This window comes from Carettochelys insculpta, chromosome 16 (assembly GCF_033958435.1).
Source record: "Carettochelys insculpta isolate YL-2023 chromosome 16, ASM3395843v1, whole genome shotgun sequence".
NCBI classification, from domain to species: domain Eukaryota; kingdom Metazoa; phylum Chordata; order Testudines; family Carettochelyidae; genus Carettochelys; species Carettochelys insculpta.
Window position 1 is genome coordinate 1012483 of NC_134152.1, and position 23310 is coordinate 1035792.

Consider the following 23310-nt stretch of genomic DNA (forward strand, 5'->3'; position numbering starts at 1 on the left):
ATCAGATATCAGAAGTGGCAATATACAAAAACCCGTAGGAGAGCCCTTCAGTCTCCCAGGCCACACAGTAGCAGACTTAAAAGTAGCTATCCTACAGCAAAGAAATTTCAGGACCAGACTCCAAAGAGAAATTTCTGAGCTACAATTCATCTGCAAATTCGACGCCCTCAGCTCAGGCTTAAACAAAGACTGCGAATGGCTGGCTAAATACAAAAGCAGCTTCCCTTCCCTTGGTGTTCACACCTCCAGATCAACTGCTGGTAGTAAGCCTCATCCCTCCTGACTGAGCTGACCTTGTTTTCCCCACCCTTGCTCTGGCTTATTTATACCTGGCCCTGCAGATTTCCAAGACCAGCATCTGATGAAGTGAGTCTGTGCTCACGAAAGCTCATGCTCAAAACTTTTCTGTTAGTCTATAAGGTGCCACAGGATCCTTCGTTGCTGTTCATACAAAGCGTGAGTGAGTGTTGTATAGTAACAGAACCAACAACAAAAGAAGAAGAACTCTACGTGGACTCCCCCTGAGGGTCGTAGTGAAAGTCTGGACTTCTATGTACAGTGCTTCCGCAACCGTGCTCAGTCTGACATTATACACAAACAATGCCAAATGAGACACAATCTCAACTATGCTGAACGCTATGCTGTCCAGAGTCTCAAAAATAACCAAGACATCATAATACAACCAGCTGACAAAGGGGGTGCTGTTGTCATCCTGAATAAGTCAGACTATGAACAGGAGGCAGCCAGACAACTCTCCAACACCACATTTTACAGACCTCTCTCTGCTGATCCCACTTTGGAATTCCAAAGGAAATTACAACTACTGAAGGAACTCCCTGCTGCTACTCGGGACCTCATTAACTCAGACACACCATCTGAGCCACAGCCTGGATTATTCTATTTACTTCCCAAAATCCACAAACCTGGAAACCCTGGACGCCCTATCATTTCAGGTATTGGCACCCTTACCACCGGATTATCCAGTTACATGGACTCCCTCCTCAAACCCTATGCCACCAACGCTCCCAGCTGTATCCAAGATACCACCGACTTCCTGAGGAAATTACAAAACATCGGAAAAGTTCCTGATAACGCCATCCTTGCCACAATGTATGTAGAGGCTCTGTACACTAATATTCCACATAAAGACGGATTACAAGCAATCAGGAACACCATCCCTGATGCCACCACAGCCAATCTGGTGTCTGACCTCTGTTACTTTGTTCTCACACACAATCATTTCCGTTTTGGGGACAATTTATACCTCCAGATTAGTGAAACTTCTATGGGCACCCGCATGGCCCCACAATATGCTAATATATTTATGGCTGACCTGGAACAACGATTCCTCAGCTCTCGTCCCCTATTACCACTCCTCTACTTAAGATACATTGATGACATCTTTATGATTTGGACCCATGGTACAGAGGCTCTAGAAGAATTCCACAGAGACTTTAACAATTTACACCCCACCATCAACTTATGCCTCGATTGCAACACGCAAGAGAGACATTTCCTGGACACTACAGTACTAATCAAGGATGGCCTGATCAGTACCACACTGTACCGAAAACCTACTGATCACTATACTTATCTACACCCTTCTAGTTTCCATCCTGCACACGTGACTAGATCCATTGTTTACAGTCAAGCTCTTAGATATAATCGCATTTGCTCTGATCCAACTGACAGAGACCAAAAACTACAAGAACTTTACCAAATATTCATAAACCTGAATTACCCACCAAGAGAAGTAAAAAAAGAAATCGACAGGGCCAGACGCATACCCAGAAACCAGCTACTCCAAGATCAGTCCAAAAAAGCCAAGAACAGAACACCACTGGTCATCACTTACAGCCCCCAACTCAGACCACTGCAACGAATTATTAAAGACCTAGTAGTAGTAGGCATCCTTCAGTCTGCATAGACTATGGATCGCGCCCTTCAAAGTTTCAATTGAAGACTTCATTTACAGCGTCTATTGTGACTATAAAGACCCACACGAGAGTGACAGTCCTTGCTGCATCTCTTGCAGATGTAGTGGGTGACTGGCAAGTCCTTGTTGTGCTTTCTGTGCACTCGCTTCTCCTCTGCTAGCTGTCTGATCTTCAACTCGCCCTTCTGAAGGCCCTTGTGTAACCCCTGCCTCCATCTTCTGCGGTCATCTGCTAGTTCTTCCCAGTTGTCCAGCTCGATGTCTACCTCTCTGAGGTCTCTCTTGCAGACATCTTTGTAATGCAACTGGGGGCGTCCGGGGGGTCTTTTGCCAGAGGCTAGCTCACCATACAGGATGTCTTTTGGAATCCTTCCATCGTTCATCCTGTGGACGTGGCCAAGCCAGCGGAGCCAACGCTGCCTGAGGAGGGTGTGCATGGTTGGGATTCCAGCTTCCTCGAGGATGGCTGTGTTGGTCACTCTGTCCTTCCATGATATTCCAAGGATGGGCCTGAGGCAGCGTAAGTGGAAGACGTTCAGCCTCTTTTCCTGGCGGACATACAGGGTCCAAGTCTCGCTGCCATAAAGGAGGGTGCTGAGGACGCAGGCTCTGTAGACTTGCATTTTGGTGTGAGTGTACAGCTTGTTGTTATTCCACACTCTCTTGCTGAGTCTGGACAGAGTTGTGGCCGCTTTTCCGATCCTCCTATTTAGCTCAGTGTCCAATGACAGAGTGTCAGTGATGGTGGACCCGAGGTAAATGAACTCGTGGACAACCTCTAACGTATAGTTGTCAATGCTGATTGATGGGGATTCAGCAACATCCTGACCGAGTACATTTGTCTTCTTTAGGCTGATGGTAAGCCCAAAGTCCTTGCACGCTTTGGAGAATCGATCCAGCAGTTTTTGAAGCTGGTCTTCTGTGTGAGACACTACAGCAGCATCGTCTGCGAACAGCATGTCTCTGATGAGGACTTCTCGCACCTTAGTCTTAGCTTTCAGCCTTGCGAGGTTTAAACAGTTTCCCATCAGATCTTGTGTGTGCAGCAAGATGCCCTCTGTTGAAGATCCAAAGGCATGCTTCAGGAGGAGTGCGAAGAAGATCCCAAACAATGTCGGAGCAAGCATGCATCCTTGTTTGATGCCGCTCCTGATTCTGAAAGCATCCGATAATGCGCCGTCACATTGGATGGTTCCTCTCATGTCTTCGTGGAACGACTGGATCATCTTGAGTAACCGTGGAGGACAGCCTGTCTTGTGGAGCAGCTTGAACAGACCATCCATGCTGACCAAGTCAAAAGCCTTGGTCAGGTCGATGAAGGCTATGTAGAGTGGCTTTCTCTGCTCCCTGCACTTCTTCTCCTGCAGCTGCCTTAGAGAGAAGACCATGTCAACGGTAGACCTCTCTGCATGGAATCCGCACTGTGATTCGGGGTACACCCTCTCAGCAATCTTCTGGAGTCTGCCAAGGATGACGCGAGCGAACAGTTTACCAGTGACGCTTAGGAGGGAGATTCCACGGTAGTTGTTGCAGTCGCTTCTGTCTCCTTTGTTCTTATACAACGTTACGATGTTAGCGTCATGCATATCCTGTGGAACCTCACCCTCTTTCCAGCACAGGCACAGTAACTCATGCACGGGTTCCAGTAGTGTGTCCGGGGCACATTTGATTACCTCTGGTGGTATACCATCCTGACCAGGGGCCTTTCCTGCTGCAATGCTGTCGATGGCTCTCTTCAGTTCATCCACAGTTGGTTCTTGATCCAGTTCATCCATTACTGGTAGGAGCTCGATGGCATCGAGGGCTGCGTCAACCACAACATTCTCACGTGAGTACAGCTCGGAGTAGTGTTCAACCCAGCGCTCCATCTGTTTGGCTTTGTCAGCGATGACTTCACCAGATTTGGATTTCAGAGGTGCCATCTTGTTCTGGGTGGGTCCTAATGCCTTCTTCATACCCTCGTACATTCCTCTGAGATTACCAAAGTCGGCACAGGTCTGGATGCTGCTACATAGCTGGATCCAGTGGTGGTTGGCACAGTGCCTGGCTGTCTGCTGTACTGTTCTTCTGGCCTCTCTAAGTGCTTGCTGGGTACTCTGGCTCAGTGAGCGTTTGTACTCCAGGAGTGCAGCGTGCTTCTTTTCAATGACTGGAATGTGGTGAGCTGGTGGGGGGTGAATGTCTGTCTGTCTGCATCTATGTTACTTTGCAGAGCCTGAGCTTGTGCTGTGCAGAGAAGAGCAGTTTGCAAGGTGTGAATTGGGGCAGTTCCCTGCCAGGTGAGCCTTCAAGGGCTGAATAGACTGGAGGCAAGGCTTTGAGCCAGGCCTGAGCAGCCAGCAGCTCTCCCTATAAGAAGGGAGCTCCCAGCGAACAAGGGGTGAGCAGCGAACAGGGGGCAGCAGCCAACAGGGAAGGGAGTTCGCCGAGGGAGGAGCCTCGTGTTTGTCCTTCTTAGGTATGGTGTTCCACCTGTGCCCTGCAAGGCAGCACTACCAGGAAAAGAGAGAAGAAGAAGAACGAAGAAGAGAGAGGGGGAAGAGAGAAGAAGAAGAAAGTGTAAAGAAAAAAAAAAAAAGAAAAAGAAAAAAAGTCTCTGAAGAGCTATGGGGGAAGATGGACCTGGGGGCACTGAGAGCAGCTGGGGGAAGAGGGGCCAGTGCAGTGAGGAGGGAGGACATGGGAGCAGATGGGGGTAGTGGGTTGGGGAGAGTCCTATGGTGATGGTAGCTGGGGGGAGGGGCGAAAGGTAGGGGGGAGGGTCATGGCTCCACAGGGAGCTATGGTGACTCGTGTTGACAGGGAGGTATGAAGTAGTATGATCCTTAACCACATTCTCCACAACCCACTGCCTTGTGGGTTATCCTGGGAAGGAGGAAGGCTAAGGGAGTAAACCCTGACAGAAAATCTGGAGGGGAGTCCGAAGGCGGTTCGGTGTCAACTTCTGGCACTGTCCCAGCAACTCCTGCAGCTGAGCTGGTACCAGACGTGGAGGTTATACTCTCCTTTGGACTATATCAGTAAAGCCAAGAGGGGGACACTGGTGTCTGGGCAGCCCAGAGTCTCCATAACAAATGCCCAGGCTCGCGCCTGGAGAGGTACTCCGGCATCGCTGAACAGCGTTGCATCAACACGGGAGGCAACAGTTACCAGTTATAAGCTCTTGCTCGATTGGCGTAGAGAACGAGCGCCAGGGGTTGCCTTCGACGGTGGGAGGGATCCTTGCATCTCACTGGACAGTCACCACCACAGTCACTGGACAGTCACCTCAAGCTGGGCAGCCCCCAGCCAATAGGGTACTGTCCTGCCACAGTTCACCTGCCTCGCTGGGTGCGTGAGGCTTAAGGTTCCTGAACCTGACAAGTGACTGAAATTTGGGCACCAGGCAAACCAATAAGAAAATCAACAAGAAATGAGAAACATCAGCAATTCAAGCTTGCTTGCTGGAATGTGCAGACCATGCAGACCGGCTTGACTGAAGATCTTCAGGCCATCAGTGACACCCGCAAGACCGCTGTCATCAACGAGGAACTGAAGAGGCTCTGAGTTGATATCGCTGCACTGCAAGAGACGCAACTTGCAGATTCGGGATCTCTAAAGGAAAAGGACTACACCTTTTTCTGGCAGGGTAAAGCCCAAGAAGAACCCAGAGAGCATGGTGTTGGCTTTGCTGTCAGAAACACCCTTCTACAAATGGTGGATTTAGCCATGGGCGGATCAGAAAGACTTCTTCGGATCATGCTTCAAACTTGTGCCGGTCCTGTCCACCTGATCAGCGCTTATGCTCCAACCCTGTACACCACACCAGAAGTAAAAGACAAGTTCTATGACGTGCTTAGTGCTGCTGTAGTGCAAATACCTGCTCGTGAACAACTGAACATCTTGGGTGACTTCAATGCAAGAGTTGGAGCTGATTGGGCCTCATGGCCTTCCTGCTTAGGACACTTCGGTGTGGGAAAAATGAATGACAATGGACAGCGTCTCCTTGAACTGTGCACGTACCACAATCTGTGCATCACAAACACATTCTTCCGAACAAAGCCACAGCACAGAGTGTCGTGGAGACACCCACGCTCGAAGCACTGGCATCAAGTTGATGTGGTCATCACTTGGCGTAATAACCTCAAAAATGTCCTTCTGACACACAGCTATCATAGTGCTGACTGTGATACAGATCACTCGCTAGTTTGCTCCAAACTCAAGCTGAGACCCAAGAAGCTGTACCTCTCTAAACCTGCTGGAAGGCCCCGCATTGATGCCAGAAAGACGGCAAACTCGGAGAAAGCTGTAAAGTTCAGAGAGACCCTCCAGGAAAATCTGCGCAGCGGCCCTTGGGGCGTCGATGCGACATCCAAATGGCAACATCTGAGGGATACAGTTTACAACACGGCCTTGTCGGTGTTTGGAAGAAGAGCTAGAAACACGAACGACTGGTTTAAAGACCTACAACCTATTCTTAATCAGGATGCTACACTCCAGAAGGCCCTGGGTGACATGCCTGTTCTCTCCTACAGACAACCTCCCAACCTCATGAGGATCCTTACTAACAGCCACAGTCTATACCCCAGGAACACCAGTCCTGGAACCTTTCCCTGCAACAAAGCCCACTGCCAGCTTTGTCCACATATCTTCTCTGGAAATACCATCACTGGACCTAACCAGGTTACTCACAGAATCATGGGCACTTTCTCATGCTCCTCTACTAACATCATATATGCCATCATGTGCCAACAATGCCCAGATGCTTTGTATATTGGACAGACTTCTAACTCCCTTAGACAAAGGGTCAACGGGCACAAAACAGACATCAAAACACTCCAGATCCACAAACCAGTTAGTCAATATTTTAATGGAATGGGGCATTCTGTCAATGACCTCAAGGTATGTGTGTTACTGAAAAGAAATTATCGCTCCTTTGTAGAAAGGGAAGTGGACAAACTGACATTTATATTCAAATTCAGAACATTAACACATGGTTTAAATTGTGATGTGAACTTTCTGAGTCACTACAGGGGCTCGTCTGCATACTTAACTCAATCTAATTCTTGATCTTCCCCCCGACCCCTCCACTCTCTGATTTGCTCACCTTGATTATCTTTTTCTGATTTGTCCTCCTTGCTTACTGTTTTTGGTTTTCTGTGTCTTAAATATTGAGTCTGTTCTGGTCTGGATATGGTCTGAAGAAGTGGGTCTGTCCTGCGAAAGCTCACCTAATAAACTATTTTGCTAGTCTTTAAAGTGCTACTTGACTGCTTTTTGTATTGATAGTGAGTGTTGTGTTTTCCTTATTGCCACTATTCTTAATAGCCATATTACTTAGTCTTGATTTAATGACATACTGCTAAAAAAGCTAGCAATTTACTTTTGAAATGGTGTGAAAATGGAGGATTGGCAGCAGTGAGGGGATGTTAGGATGGCAGCAACTGAGTTAATCAGAAATATAATCTACCTATGAGTCTAAATGGGTAGAGCCCCTACACGGACACAAAATATCTGAACTGCAGATATCTGCATCCACATTGATGGCTGCAGTACCCACCAATATAAAGTGGATACCTGTGGATATATCAGGATCTATAAGTTGGATTGCCTGAATAGCCTCCTGCTTTTTGAATTCCGTGATTATATAAGTACATGGGCAAGTCATACTCTTAATATCTTTATTGCCTTTCAAAGATACACTGTCTTTAGCCTGACAAACCCCAACATATAATCCTGTTCCACTAGACAGATTAAGGCAGCAATTGGCAACTTCTGTCAGCATTCTGCTACCCTCAGAAAATGAATCACATGAACTCTCTTATATTTCTCTTTTAATTAAACACGTGTCTTTAGCTCCTGTGTTGATAACTCATGTTTGTAACTATGTGTTTGTTCTTTTTGTTTATCCAAATGTGTTAGAAATAATATTCAAATGCCTTCTAATCTTTTAAAGTGTTTTCTTTATCTGTTGCTAGTTCTAGGTACGGACAGTCATTCAGATAAAATATCAAACCATCTGCCAAAACTTGAGGACCAGATCCTCAGCTAGCGTAAATCAGCATATCTGTGATGAGTGGAGATACACTGAGTTATACTAGCTGAGGATCTGGCCCTAAAACTTTTAAAAGGCTTTTCACTCTTCTTCCCCAAAATTATTTTTCTTTTTATGCATCTTTTGTTGTCAGGGAGTGTGGAAATGTCAACCAAGTAGAAGATGAGGCTGTTTTTCTTCATGTTCAGTCATGGCAATGCACGTACAAGAAATTTGTGTAAGCGTCTAAGCAAACATTTTAGCACTTGGACTCAAACCTCCAAAGTATCTGAAGTTTGCCTGTGACTTTATTAATCCTGATCTTTTTCTGTTTAGTTTTCTCAGTGAAATACTAGGCCTCATTTGAAAGGTATCTGATGTATTTAAATAGACATCAGACTGGAATTTTTGTACCTGTGCTAACAAGTAACACACAGCCTTTCTATTGGAAAGATTTGGGCAGAGACATTTTTCTGTGGCACTTTTTCAGTCTTTTTCCACTGTGTGTGTCTGAGGGTAGATTTTTGTCTAGTCTGTTTTGCTGTCTCCTGTTTAGTCAGTTTCCCCCGTTTGTGTGTCTGTTAGCCGATGGCCGGGTAATGAGTTGTCTGTGAGCCTAGTTACATCCAAGTCTTTGACTGCTAGGACCGACATTCCCTTTGCAGCAGGCAGCCAAAATGGCTGACGGATGCCCCAGATATCCACCCTAGTCTTTAACTGCTAGGACAGACTGTCCCTTCGCAGAGGGCAGCCAGGGAGGCTGACGGGTGCCCCAGGAGTCTGTCCTGTGGAGGTGACACGACTCAGTGCTCAGCTTTTACTGCACCTTACCACTGACCAGGCTGATACATCCAAATAGCTAAGGTTCTTTGTTTTGTGTTCGGCCGAGTTACAGTAACTGGAAGGAGTCAGGCTGAAAGCTTAAATCGTTGCTATTTATTAAAAGCAGAAATAAGAAATCTTAATGGTTACAAGGTTATTGCTCTATCTTCATAACTACTAGTAGGATGATACATATGATGACAATTAGATTACAAGTGAAAAGTTACCCATTTGAGGACCAGATGTCTCAGCCTAAAGAGCTCTTACTATTAAAAGTGCACAAAAGTACATTACAGGTATAATTCTCACCTCTGCGTCCTTCGACTCCGGCGTAGCCAACGTCGTTCACTGAATCCCTCAGGAAGAACAGTACAAGGAAGGTGTCACCTGGACTTCGGGAGGCAAAGACCTTACCCAACCAGCAGGTATAGGTAATTGGAGCTCAGTTAGAGTGGTCTGCCGGACCCTTCTTTATACCCCTTGAGTCACATACACTCTTCCTTATCTAAAGGTACCAATTGTATTGGTTCGTCTTTGTGACGCCAGTTCTTACAAGGGAGTTGCAACTTAATTTACACGTGTAAGATAGAGGTAACTAAATCATTAAGACAGGATATTCTTTTCGTATGGGCAGGAGATTCCTCTTCTGGGACGATGTGTAGGTGTATCGATTATCAGTACCAGCCAAGGGCAGTTTAAGGCCCTGTGGTCATCAGAGGGCCTGTTAGCCCTCTTATCTGTATGCTTCCATCCAGGGTCATGATGAAACAGCACATCTGTGGTCTTGAGGCATCAAAGACTGTGCTGTTTCCTTTATCCTTTGTGCTCTGAGGCACCTAAGAGGGGCAAGATGGAGTAGAGCAGGGGGATTCTGTCTGGCTACAGTGTCTTTCCCAAAGCAGCAGGGAAAAGAGAACCCTGTTTTTTAAAATAGAAAAATGTGAATGTAAAACCACAAAATCTGCAAAGGAAACTGAGGCACGGGTGCAGGACTTGATACTGCATTTAATTCAACTGTTTGAAACTGATTATACATCAAGTTGTTACTTTTACTTGTTACATTCAGAGGTTACAGCCAGAAGAGGCCATCAAATCATCTTGTCTGACTTCCATCGTACCTTACACATTAAAACCAACAACCAAAATGTGATCAGAGTATTACAGTCTACAGAAACGAGACTGTTCTGTGCCACAGACAGAAAATACAGGGAATGAGGCACACCAATGCCTGAGGTTAATGCTTCCAATATCAGGAGATTAAGTGAGATATACCAAGATAATCGTGCAAGTGACCTGCACGCCAATCTGCAGAGGAAGGCTATAAACCATCAAGTCACTGATATTCTGTCTGGGGGTAAAAGTACTTTCTGACTCCACACATGGCAATCAGTTTGACTCTAAGCATGAGGGAGAGTACTTGGTTCTGCCCCAGAGCCATGGACCACCCTATCTTGTGTCCACCTCCAACCATGGTCATCACTGACCTCCAGAGGATGATGATGATTACAAAATCCAGAACCCAAAGTACTGGGAAGGGCATAATCTTTGACTGCTGGTAGGTGACCAACTGAAGTCCTGGATGTTGAGCTTTAGGAATATAACAGAAGTAGAAAGGGGCTTGTCACCCCCATCACAACCAACCCTGTCATACAACTGGACTCATGAATTTGTCCAGCTCTCTGAAAGCTAGTAAATTGTTTGCCTCCACAACTCCTATTGGGAAGCTCTTCTAGAACCTTAGCTTTGTGGCAGTTAAATACCTTCTAATTGCCATCCTGATTTTTTTTCATGAGGAGTTTATATCCACTTGTTCTTGTGCCAGCATTGTTCTTGAGCTTAAATAGCTCTGGCCCCTCCATGGTGTTTTCACCCAGACATATTTATAGAATATGGCCTTAGTTCCCAGGTGTACTGTTTATGGACCAGGACCTCATTGTGCTGGGTGCTGAATAGACTGAACAAATGTCAGTTTTGTCTCTGGAATTTTGTTATGGTTGATTTCTTTGTTTTAAAATAGCCTAACATGTGATATGAGTTCTGCCATGAAATACTTGTGTCCTGGTGTTTATTACTGAATTTCATTGCTGAGTGTGAGGATAACATCTGGCAAGAACTGTCATTACTATAGCTTTTGAGATTTCAGAATGCTAACAGCTCATTTCAGATCAGTGGGTTACCACCAGGAGATTCTCACTCTGAGCATCACGTGATCAAAAGAAAGAAAAAAATTAAGACACAATAGTGAGATATCTTCTGTGTATCGTCCTGTCTCTTGAGTTTAACTGATAAATGTGACCATTGGTTTGAACTGTGGAGGACTGGCAGCCAGGCGTTCTCAGTGCAAAGACCTCAGCCCTAGAAGGAGTCCCAGCTCACTGTGCTTCACAGCACAGAAGAGGTTATAGCTTCATACCCAAAAGTTTTCTTGACTTTTGTGTGGATTGTTTCTAAGTGATAGGCAGCACCTGGCAGGAGACTAGTGCTACCACTTGTTGGTGTTATCATTTGTGTTCACACTTTAAATTATGCAAATCCACCCAGAGGCTGCATGTTAAATGTGCTTGCTTCTGTTTGATGTCTAAAACACAATCCTAGATCTCAGTTCTTGCCTTGACCTATGTGTCTGAGGCCAATCTTTGTAAGTGCAGGGAGTAGGGGCATGGGAGGTCCTGCAGCTGTTTTGAGTGTGCCATCCACGTGCTCCTTCCACCCATGGTCCCTGTCGCTGGGCTCATTGATGCCCAGGTACTCCACTGTTAGCCTCGGGTCCAACTCACCTACTAGCCCCGAGTCCCACTCACATGCTGTCCCATGTATGGGCTCAGTGGCTGGCCCAGGTTTCACTTGGCCACCAGCCCTGGACACAAGTTCCCACCTGACTGCCAGTAGGGTCCTATGCACACACCAAGCCTGGGGTCCTAGCTGCTGGTCCCAGCTTTATGGACCAGTAAGGAGCACAGACAGAGGTCGGAGGGGTGCAGCTCAGCATCTTTAGTCCAAAAATTGTTCCAGTGCCACTGCCTGTTTTTATTTCTAACCCTCGAACACCACATGTGTACAGCGTTTATTGTTGGGTATCTGTTTGCTTGCTAACAGGACGCATAAACAGTTCTAACAGACTGCTTCTTTCCCTCCTTCTGCCTCTTTCAACTCCTCTTCATGCACTGAGGGCTGTGCTGGTCCTCATACTGGAATCCCAACCCTGTTTTTGTCATGTGGGGAGATTCAGATGCATAACAAATGCTCTTTGCCTTCTCATTTCTTGTAGTGAGACAGTGTGGGAGAAGATGGCCCACATGTGTGTGAAGACACAGAGGCTGGATGTTGCTAAAGTTTGCCTTGGAAACATGGGTCATGCCAGAGGAGCTAAGGCAGTAAGGGAGGCAGAACAGGAACCAGAAGTGGAAGCCAGAGTGGCCATGTTGGCAGTTCAGCTGGGCATGCTGGTAGGACTTCCTGCAGTAACTTGTAATGTTCTAATGCTAAGCAAAGTCCAGACTGAGCAGTCTGAGTGAGATATGCATGCATCCTCACATGTGAAGGCAATGGAACTAAGGAACTCCATGTAACACTGACAACCATTTTTGCAAAGTCTGGGAATGGTGCAAAAATCTTGGAGAAAACTAAATGCAACACCAGTTTTCAAAAAAGTAAAAAGGAGTGATGCTGACAGTTATTTTCTTACGAGTCAAAGTTCTACCCCCATTGAAATGTTGAAACAAATAATAATGGGAGTAGAGGGGCGCCTCTAGATATGTAGGGCACAGTTCTGCAACATACTCATCTTTAATAGGACTTTGTTCTACAGTCCACATTACTAGCACTCCTTAATATTAGTGAAAGTGGCAGAATTAGACTTCTGTAGTACAGAATCATGAGTCATAAGCAGCATACAGGCTTATAACAAATGGATCTTCCTAGACAAACATAATTGCTTTTAAAAATGTACATAACATTAAAAATACCTAATAAAGAGAACATAGTCCAAATAATATATTTTTGGACTGTTGTCAAATGTTTGATCTGTCTCACAAAACTTACAGCTTGACTCTGCTGTCCACATTCACTCTGAACTTGTCTAGACTAAAATAAATGGTGACTTAAAATGAGTTGGCTAAACCATTTTAATTCCCATGTTTTCAAACTGGAGTGTAGAAAATCCAAGTTGTATATTACATCATATAAGGTGTTAGATGAGAAACTTAATGAATAATCTGCCCTCCAACACATAAGGCTTCTTACTGTAAAACTTGTCTTTTGGATAGCTTTCCTCAAAGTCTAGCCAAGCCCTTGGAATACTACTTTTAGTCCACCAGTAAATTTGGGGTCTACAGTGGCTTTAAAATTTACATTATTGTATGACTGAAAACAAGCTGGAGAACTGTAAAGTAAGGATAATGAGAAGCAGCCATGTACTGATACCAGGTTAGCTCTTACTTAATGTCTCCATTAGTGATCGCTATCAGAAGGACTAAACAATTTTGACAAAGTTTACCCATGATACTAAACTGAGAAGCACTGCAAATAGCAAGGAGGGCATGGAAATAATAAGTGATTCAAGAAATTAAAAACATGGGTAGAAGATAAATATTAGCTTGGGAAAAGATGCAAGCTAATAAATCTAGGTAAAAGCATACTCAGGAGGAGTAGAAAGCTGGAAAGCAGCATAGCTGACAGAGGCCAGGGTTCAGAGGGGACCAGAGGAATTACAATGGGATGTATTAGCAAAAACAGTGCAATTTTGGGTGCTATTTTCGGAAGAGCCACATTGTGGAGCTTTGATTTCATGATCTGTCTACACATTCTTATTGCAGCTGCATCCAGAGTATTGCTTTCAAAGTTAAACATCACATTGCCAGAAGAATATTGATGAACAGGAGGAAGTTCAGAGAAAATCAGTTAAAATTTTTATGATCTAAAACAGATTCCCATAGAAGAGGAAAGAGATAAATGTGTAGAACTTGAGTAAGAACAGGGTGTTCTAACAAGCTACACATATCTGAAGGCTATGAATGCCAGCATGATGAAGGAGTTGTTCCAATTGGTGTAAAAGCATATAACTAGGAAAATACAGGGTGGCCATTTGATAAAAACTTCCTGACTCAGTGGAAATGGGGGAAGCCTGTTTGCTTCCATGTTAGTCTGGGGGAAAATAATAGCAAAAATTGTTTAGAAAACAATCCTGCATTAGCAGGAGAGGGTCTAGACCTCTTCTATCTCTAGGGTCTGTTTCTCTCTGAAAATGTATGGGAATCAGTAGGAAACAGAAATTGTTCCTTCTGTCTTGCCACAGCGTACACAGAGCTCTGCTGGAAAGCAGTTGGGAGGGGCCGGAAAAGTCTTGACAGTAACAGTCCATCTCAAAGATTAAAAATAGCAATTTTTAATTTGTTCATTGTTTGTGTCACAATGGGCCAAATACTTTGGCTTTAGCTCTAAATGAAGTCACTGGGAGCTTGGCATAAGCACAGGTGTCAGGTTTTGCTCTGCATTTATTATCTAAAAACGAAATCAGCGTTTCCAAGACCTACTGTGTAGTGACAGGATTCTTCAGGTGCTGTATCCTTGTCAATGAGAAAAAAGGTACAGATAGGCGGTAAGGAGACTGTTTGCTTACTTGTGGCAAGAGGTCTCCCCTAGCACCTCCCGTGTTGGCTTAGCCAGTGAGTAACTCTCTGCCATTTGACAACCTCTGTCATCAAAAGGTTTAGTATTGTCACAATCAGCTGTATGACTGGTAAGTGCTCATGTCTCTCCTGCCCCTGTTAATATCACTCAGTAAATGCTGGGATATGAGGGCTTTCTTTAGTTTCCTATAAACATCCAGCTTCTCAGTCACAATGCTTCCATTCCTGGTTATGTATATTTAGTAGATGTAAATCCTTCTGCCTTAATTCTTTTTATTCTGCAATACAATTCATAATCTGGCATCGCTGACTGCCCAGAAGTTCACTACATATCCTTGTAAAGTACTCTTCAAACCCAGATGATTTTTCACTGTTTTCTCTTTCAGGAAGATGCAGAGCGACTGTACAAGAATTGCAAGCGCTTTGACCTCCTGAACAAATTCTACCAGGCTTCTGACCAGTGGCAGAAAGCCATAGAAGTAGCTGAGACTCATGACCGTGTTCACTTGCGCACCACATTCTACAACTATGCCAAACACCTGGAGGCTACTGCAGAGCACACTCTTGCACTCAGCTAGTAAGCAACTTCTAGTGGAAAAGGCTGAGCACCTCAAGCTTAATTCTGAACACAAGAAACCATGAGCTTTAGCAGACCACTGTGGACAGCAGAGGCAAAATTGGTAGGGGTGTCTGGAGGGTGCCTGATACTGATAGATAACCAGCCTTTCTCCTTTTCTGCACCTTTCCATCTGAGGATCTTAAAGCCTTATTTGAAATAAACGTGGCAATTGGGGAACCTGAGCAGTAGAGAGGTTAAGTGACTTTCCAGAGGTTACATGGGAAGTCTGTAGTGGAGTCAAGAACAGAACATGGATTTCCTGTCTTTGTGTTATGCTTTTAACCACTATACTAGCCTTCCCTTTTGCACTTTTTATGCATAAACCCTTGTGTTGGAAAGTTCTTGACCCACTTGGCACCCCAGGGGTTAATTGTGGCTCATGTATTATGAACCTGATGCTTATGAGGCATCCAGAATTCTGTCCATTGGCTGCTAAGGTCCTGGGAAAGTTGGTGGTGGATTGTTTTTTAGAATGCATCTTTCTGGTTTAAAGATTATTTTATGCATGGCTCCCTTATTATGAAGGATCACTCTAGAGTAAGAAGGGTTTTTTGTGTGAGGAGATGTGTGCAGAGAATGTAATGGGGAAGCAGGAGGGAAGAGTTGCAGATGAATGGGTTTGTACAGTTAAAGGAGCAACCTTCCAACTGTGCAGTAGAGGTGAACAGGCAATATGAAGACTAGTGTCTGAAGTGAGGAGAAGATCTGTATTGAATATCCTGCACCATCTCTCACCCAGTCTCCCAATCATTCCTGTTCAGCTGTGCTAGGTATTTGTGACCATTTCCATAAGTACCTCATTGCCCTTCTACAGCACTTCAAACTCTGGCATTTGGCTAGTGTGTTTTTGAGGCTTCAGTGTATACATTGGTTCTTTGGCCAAATAGGATTTTTTATTTTTCTTTACTGATTTTTATCTCAATGAGCTCCACACGTTGGTCTTATCACAGCAGCACCATGGCCTTTATTTTTCCTTTGGCTATTGGTAAGGCCTTACCAAATTCAGCCTGTTTGGTCCATTTCACAGTCATAGGATTTTTTTAAATACTTGAAATCATGAAATTTACTATTGAAATCTGAACTTTCATGATATAATTGTAGGGGTCTAGACACACAAAGGAGTTGTGGGGATCGCAAGATTATGGTAAGAGGGAGGCAGCACTGCTACCCTTCCTTTTTTCCTTCTATCAAGTATCAGAGGGGTAGCCGTGTTAGTCTGGATCTGCAAAAGCAACAAGGGGTCCTGTGGCACCTTATAGACTAACAGAAATGTATGAGCATAAGCTTTCGTGGGCAAAGACCCACTTCATCAGATGCAGGTCAGATGCTCTTACCCTTCCTTCTGTGTCACTGCTAGTGGTGGCACTGCCTTCAGACTGGAGAGCGACGACGCCTGGCTCTGAAGTCAAAGCCACTAGCAGCAGTGCAGCAGTAAAGATGGCACGGTATGAGAAACGCTGGTTTTGCCTGTGAAATCCCTATCGTATAGGGTTAAAGCAGATAAAAGATTTTCTGGTTTTTGATGCATGTTTCATGGCTGTGAATTTGGTAGGCCCTATATATTGGCACAGAGGGGCAAGCACTTTCCTGCAGCTGGTGAAAAGCACTCTATAAGGACAAAGTCCTATTAGTATCGTTGTTAATTGTAGAGACTAAAGAATTAAATAAAACTGGTCAATGTAGCAGCTGAGCAGTGTGCCACAAAGCACTGGTGTCCACCATCTAATGTGCCCTTTTTCCATGCAGCTATGAGAAATCGGACACACACAGGTTTGAGGTGCCCAGGATGTTCTCTGAAGATTTACAAGCATTGGAGACCTATGTCAACAAGATGAAGGATAAGTTAGTGCCATGTTACATTCTTCCTTCCCTAAAATGTAGGAAGAAGTGGTTTTGGGAGAGGGAGGTTCAGGTTTGGGGTTACTGTTTGACCACATTCCTGCCAGGTGTTCAGGTATTTTAGGTTAATTCAATTAAGAAGAAGCGTGCTAGTAAGGAACACTTTTTGCTAATTCATTGTACGTTACAGTGATGGAAGTCTGTTCGTTTGTTTACTATGGTCATGAATCTGGTTCATTCAAAAGGGTCCCACCACATGTATTGGAGAGCTGGTACTGCTAGAGTGACAGAGAAATGAGTAACACAAGCCAGAGACTTTCACCCAGGTTACTATGTATTGAGTGCCATGACTTGTGTTTGACTAAAGCACATCTTCCAGAATGGCAGCCAGCAGTGTTCCCTGTAAGCTGGGAACTTGTGTGGACACTCAGGAGAAATTCAAATGCTTCCTAGCAGGTTTCATGTTTGGCACAAGTTTGCACATGCCTCGGTGCCCTTAAAAATTTGTTCTGCATGTGGATGGAAAAGATTAGAGCAGGGGTGGGCAATAATTTTTGATGGGGCCACACCATGGTTTTGGTAAGTGGTCAAGGGCCTGTTTTTTTTTTTAATGGAGGGGGTGTGGAGTCTGGGATGGAGGTTTTGCGCAGAAGGGAGTTTGTGATAGGAGACTGGAAGGCAGGAGAGGTGTGGGGTGTGAGGGAGTTTGGGTGAAGGAGGGGGTTGTGACCTGGGTCAGGGGATTGGGGTGCAAAGTCTGAGATTGGGGTATGGGTGCAGGAGAGGATTCTGGCCTGGGGGAGGAGTGTAGAAGTGAGTGCAGTGTCTGGGAGGGAGTTGGGGTGTGGCGCCAGAACCAGGCTCCATTCAGGAGTCACTAACCTAAGCAGCTCCCAGCCAGCAGCACTCTCATGTATACTTCCCAGCCTGCAGCCCCAGCCCACTGGCTGTTCCCTGTGGCACTCTGCACTGTGGAGCCAGAAGGCTTTGTGTACTGCTCCTATCCCAGCCAAGTGTCTCAGCTCCTTTTGGCTGAAAACCAGCCAATGGGAGCTGAGAAATGGGACTGCACTGCCCTCACCCCAACAAAGTCTCTCATCTCCCATTGGCTGGTTTCATACTCTGTCCCCAGCCCTGCAAAATCTCTCAGCTCCTATTGGCTGGAAACCAACCAATGGGAGTTGAGAAATTGTGCTGCACTGGACCTGCCCCACAGGCTGGGTTAAAAGGTTTGGAGGGCTGTATCTTGCCCGCCCCTGGATTAGAGGGACCATTGGTAGCCAGTCTTGCTTTGGAGACTTCAAGAGACAGAAAATCCACCACTTCCACTGGTAGTGATTACTTGGCATTTGTTGTTTCTCTTCTAGGAGCTTGTGGAAATGGTGGGCACAGTATCTGGAGAGCCAGTCAGATATGGAATCTGCACTAAGATACTATGAGTTAGCTCAGGATTACTTCTCACTGGTTCGTATTTACTGCTTTCAGGGCAACATCCAGAAGGTAAGGCAGTGTGCTTCCTATTGCTCCCAGGAGATTCTGGGCTCTTGTCTTGAATTTGGGCATGATTGTGAAGGATCTGGCTTTTCTTTCAGGCTGCTGAAATAGCCAATGAAACAGGAAACTGGGCAGCATCCTATCACCTGGCCCGCCAGTATGAGAGTCAGGATGAAATCAAGCAGGCTGTGCACTTCTACACTAGGGCCCAGGCATTTAACAATGCCATCCGGTTGTGTAAGGTATGACAACATGTACACCTGAGTGCACAGAGCTCCTCGACAATGGCATCTCTCAGGTCATGTACGTCCAGAAATGTAACTCCCTGTGAGATCAGCATGCGCCGGCTTCTTCTGTAAAGTATTGCTGCTTGCTTGTATAATTATGTAGGTAATACTGGTTTCTATCCACACTGGGAGGGAAAAGGGGTCTGTACTGACACCCCTGTAGAGCCCAAGTCCCCAACCCATAGTCACTCCTGAAATGAGTAAGTGAACCATAAACCAAAAGTGCTGCCCCATGCAGGGTTTTGACCTCACAAAACTGAGAACCAGACATTCCAGGAGGTACACTAGGGACTGTACCATTCCGATAGATTTTTATATGGAAGGTGGTTGGATACAGGTATCCTAGGTGGCAGTATAAAAACACAGAGTAGGTAGTTAGGAGTGCTATGAAGTCTGCTGTGCTGGAAGTAACTATACATATTAGCTTAAAGATGTATCTTTGCTTGAGTAGGAGAACAGTCTGGATGACCAGCTGATGAACCTGGCTCTGCTGAGTTCCCCAGAAGACATGATAGAGGCAGCCTGCTATTATGAAGAGAAGGGGGAACAAATGGACAGAGCAGTCATGTTGTACCACAAGGTAACTCAGACTCAGCAAAGTATAACGTTTTGAACTGAGACAAGACACTACAGTGTACAGCTATCATGTCAGCTGAACACCTGATTATCTGAATCCCTTCTTCCTGGTCAATCCAGTCCTCATGTGCAGCACCCTTTGTTAATCCTTTCTTGGGCCCCCTCTACAGGCCTCCCAGTGCCCCTCCAGTTGACCTGCAGCAACACATGCTGTTCAAATCATAGAAGTGTGGGAGGGAAAGAGGTCATCTGGTCCAGTCCCCTGCAGTTAAGACAGGACTGCCTCATAACTAGACCGTCCCTTAATGGTGTTTGTCTAACTTGCTCTTACAAATCTCCAATGATGGAGATTCCATGATCTCCCTAAGCAACTTTTTGCAGTACTTAACTGCCCTTACAGGAAGTTTTTCCTAATGTCCAACCCAAACCTCCCTTGCTACAATTTCAGCCCATTGCTCCTTGTCCTGTCCTCAGAGGTTAACGAGAACAATTTTTCACACTCATCCTTGTAACAGCATTTTTTTGTGTTTGAAAGCTGTCATTGTCTTGTCTTCCCTGGGCCAAAGAAACCCAATTTTTTTCAATCTTCCCTCGTAGGTCATGTTCTCTAGAATTTTAATAATTTTTGTTGCTGTGAACTTGCCAGTTGGTCCACCTCATTCTGATATGTGGCACCCAAAACTAGATTCATTATTCGAGCTGAGGCCTTATCACTGTGGAGCAGAGCACAAGAATGGATGCCAGGGTCTTGCTTATGACACTTCAGCCACTACATCCCAGAATAATGTTTGCTTCTTTGGGAGAAGGGGGTAATTTGTTGCATTGTTGGCTCTCATTTAGCTTGTGATTCTGACAGCCATTCTCAAATGGGGCCACGAAGGGTTTTTCTGTGGATACAACCTCCTGTGTTGTTATGGAGACAGTGGCCCCTTCCCCTCCCTGGTGCTTCTGGATGTGCCATCTTAGTTTTGGCTGCTGGAGCTGTCAGCATGGGTTTGGCTCTATCCCTCTGTTACCCCCAGAGACACATGGGGCACAACACTGGAGAAGCAGGCAGCTGGTGAGTTCCACACCTTCCCAGGACTGGTCTTTGGATTTCAACCCTGGGATAGCAGCGGGGCAGTTGGCCACGGGGCTTTGGGCTCCAGATGAACACCTTCAGGCTCCCTTCTCCAGCTACAGGGCTTCAGGCTGCAGGTCCAGGTACCTCCCTTGGCCTCCCCACAACCAGGGCTTAATTTTCTCCCATCTTTCCAGGGCTGAGTAAGTCTGATATGGAAAGCAATGCCTGTATATTTCTTAATATCACTTTTCACAAGAGGCTTATTAGCTAGTAGTAAATTAATTACAATGATTTGGACCTGAATATATGTGCATTTATATTTTTTCCTAAAGCTAATTAAGTACTTTAGGGAAAAGTGTGAGAGTGACCACCAGCGAGAGTTGGTAGCTGCATTATCAGGCCCCCCCAAAATTTGTTCTGAAAACCCCTGCTTTGAGACTTCCAGTTCCCTTTCTTCAACATTCCTTCATAGGCAGTATTTCCCATTTTGTATGTATGCACCTGATTTCTGTTCCTTGAACTTCATCCTGCTTTAATCATCAATCAGTATCAGATGGAGTGATGGCTTTGGTCATACCAGTACAGGTTGCACCTCCCTCATCCAGCACCCTCGGGACCTGAGCAGTCCCAGACAAGGGATTTTGCTGGATGAAGGGCAGTCAGTGGCCTCAGAGCTTCCCTCCTGTCCCCAGCCCCTTTCAAGACTTCCTGCTGGCTCCCTGACTGCTACAGCTGCCCAGCTGTCTCTCTCTCCCCAGTTCCCTGGCTGCTTCCACCCCAAGGCTCCCTGGCCTACAGCTTCCCAGCCCTGCAGCTCCCCAGCTGGCTCCCTGCCCTTCCCCCTGGCCCCACGGTTCCCTGGCCAGCTCCCCAGCCACCGGGGCCTGGGTGCTCACCACTGGCTCCCCAGTCACCAGGGCCTGCTGGTTTCTGCTCCCCCTCCTGCTGGGAGCTTGGCTGAGGCTCCAGCAGGGGCTCTAACCCGCTGCAGCAGGGCTAGTGGTGGGGCTCCAGCTCTGTCCAGGGCCAGGCTGCTGGCCACTACTATGGTCCCAGCCCCTGCACCCCTGATGCAGGTCCCACCTCAGCCCTGGGAGTCTCTGGTCTTGCAACATCCACGATCATGCCAGACGATGGATGTTACCGGATGAGAGAATTCCAGATTTAAGAGGTTGAGCCTGTATATGTTCCCAGGGAATTGGATTACATCCAGTTATTTCATTTCACTTGGGACATATGGTACATGTCAGATGATATATGGGAGATGACTAGTCGTGATACATTAAAAGCTTTGCTGTCCAGTGTGTTGGAGGAATGGGGGTGCTGGTTAGTCAAATAATCTAGTTAATGAAGAGTCAACAGGAATAAGTGCAGGAGGGGGTTGTGATGGAGTGGGGGGAGTGCATGTGTGAGTCAGGCTGGATGTGAGAGGCAAGGATGACCCTGGGGCTACAAGTGGCAGGTAACACCTCTGCCCTGAACAAAGAGGAGGGAGGAGCCGAGCGGGGTTTTTGAATCGGGGGGCGGCAGTTAGAGGCTAGGGGAAGAGGAGCTGGAAGGCAGCCAGCTGGAGGAGGGGGAAAGCTACACCCCAGAGGGGCACCCCTCGGGCTCCTCTCCCCAGGACGGGTTGAAAGGACTGTCTCTAACTTCTGTACTGTCGCTTCTGTGAGAAACTGGGCATCTGTTGCCTAATAAACCTCCTGTTGTACCTGCTGAGTGAGAGTCACTCCTGCCAACGGACAGGGTGCAGTGCAGAGGGACCCCTGAACCCCATCACAGGGGTGAGGGCTGTGGCAGGTGGGGCCAGGGAGCGCATGTAGGAGGGTTCTCTGCGCCAGGGAGTTGGGCACAGGAGGGTTTTCAGAGTACCTCCTGACTCCCTGCAAGCTGTGACATGTCCCTGCTGCTCCTAGGTGGAGGTATGGCTGTATGCCCCACAGCTCCCACTGGCCACAGGTCCTGGCCCATGAGAGCTGCAGAGCCAGCATTCGGGGCAAGGTGTGGGTAGTGCTCTGCCTAAGAACAACAGGGACATGTCCCTCCTTCCAGGGAGCAACACAGAGCCAACTGACTTTCCAAACCTTGGTTTATAGAGCTTTGCGGCTGATGAAGTGCAGGCAAAACAGCTTTTCCTGTATTTAACTCTTTCTTGTACTTTGGAGCCTCCTGCCACATTCCTCCAATATCAGTAAATCAGCCCACTTTCACCACAAGGAAGTATTGGTGCAGAGGGTGCTGCCTCTCTGCGGGAGACTCCCAGCACAGCCTATAAGTGCTTTTAGATATCATTACAAAATGGTTGCTGCTCACCTGTGCGAGCTTCCTTTCCTCTGCCTGCCTGTCAGAGCTGAGCCCACAAGTTCTGCAAGAGAGCAGGACTGAAGTCAGAATAAGAATCGTGTCAGTCTCTGGCTGCTAGTAAGTCCGCACTCTCTGCATTTATGCTGTGGTGGCTCTGCAGCAGAGTGGCAGGCATGTAGGTCACGGAAGGAGGCATAGTAGCTGCTGATGTTGCCAGGCCTCTGCTGTGGACAACTGGTGTCCCTTTTCTAATGGCTTCTTGCCTTGGAGTCTGTACGCTACCAGTACAAGAGGTCAAAACTAAAGGACTGTCCGTGGTTTTGCAGGCAGGACACTTTTCCAAAGCACTAGAGCTGGCTTTTGCCACACAGCAGTTTGGGGCCTTGCAGCTGATTGCCGAAGACCTGGATGAGAATTCAGACCCAGCCCTGCTGGCACGTTGCTCTGACTTCTTCATGGAACACGCCCAGCATGAGAAGGCTGTGGAGCTGCTGCTAGCAGGGAAAAAGGTAAAGCCTTTTTCTATGTCCCCAAGAACTCTACTGTGTGGGACTTCAGCAGAGCAGAGCTCAGGAGTGAGCTGGGTTACATCCTGGCTCCTCATTTCACTGCACCAAAGCCCCAGCTGTGTAATTCCTGCCTAGATTTTTAATTTCTTCAGTGTTCCTTGGTTCAAGGTTTTGGCTCAGCCCTGATACAGCTATGGCCAGCCTTATCTGGATCCACATTA

At 46.4% G+C, this 23310-nt stretch overlaps 1 protein-coding gene across 7 annotated transcripts in view; it reads left to right on the forward strand.

Annotated features, from left to right (window-relative positions):
* Nucleotides 1–23310, forward strand: part of IFT140 (intraflagellar transport 140) — a 193459-nt gene that overhangs the window by 160139 nt on the left and 10010 nt on the right. For all 7 annotated transcript variants that reach the window (XM_075011173.1, XM_075011176.1, XM_075011177.1 and 4 more), the window contains 7 exons: nucleotides 12040–12217; nucleotides 14785–14975; nucleotides 16764–16859; nucleotides 18224–18356; nucleotides 18449–18592; nucleotides 19089–19217; nucleotides 22907–23089. In XM_075011173.1, the coding sequence (XP_074867274.1) occupies nucleotides 12040–12217; nucleotides 14785–14975; nucleotides 16764–16859; nucleotides 18224–18356; nucleotides 18449–18592; nucleotides 19089–19217; nucleotides 22907–23089 (1054 nt within the window). The remainder of the gene's footprint in view (nucleotides 1–12039; nucleotides 12218–14784; nucleotides 14976–16763; nucleotides 16860–18223; nucleotides 18357–18448; nucleotides 18593–19088; nucleotides 19218–22906; nucleotides 23090–23310) is intronic.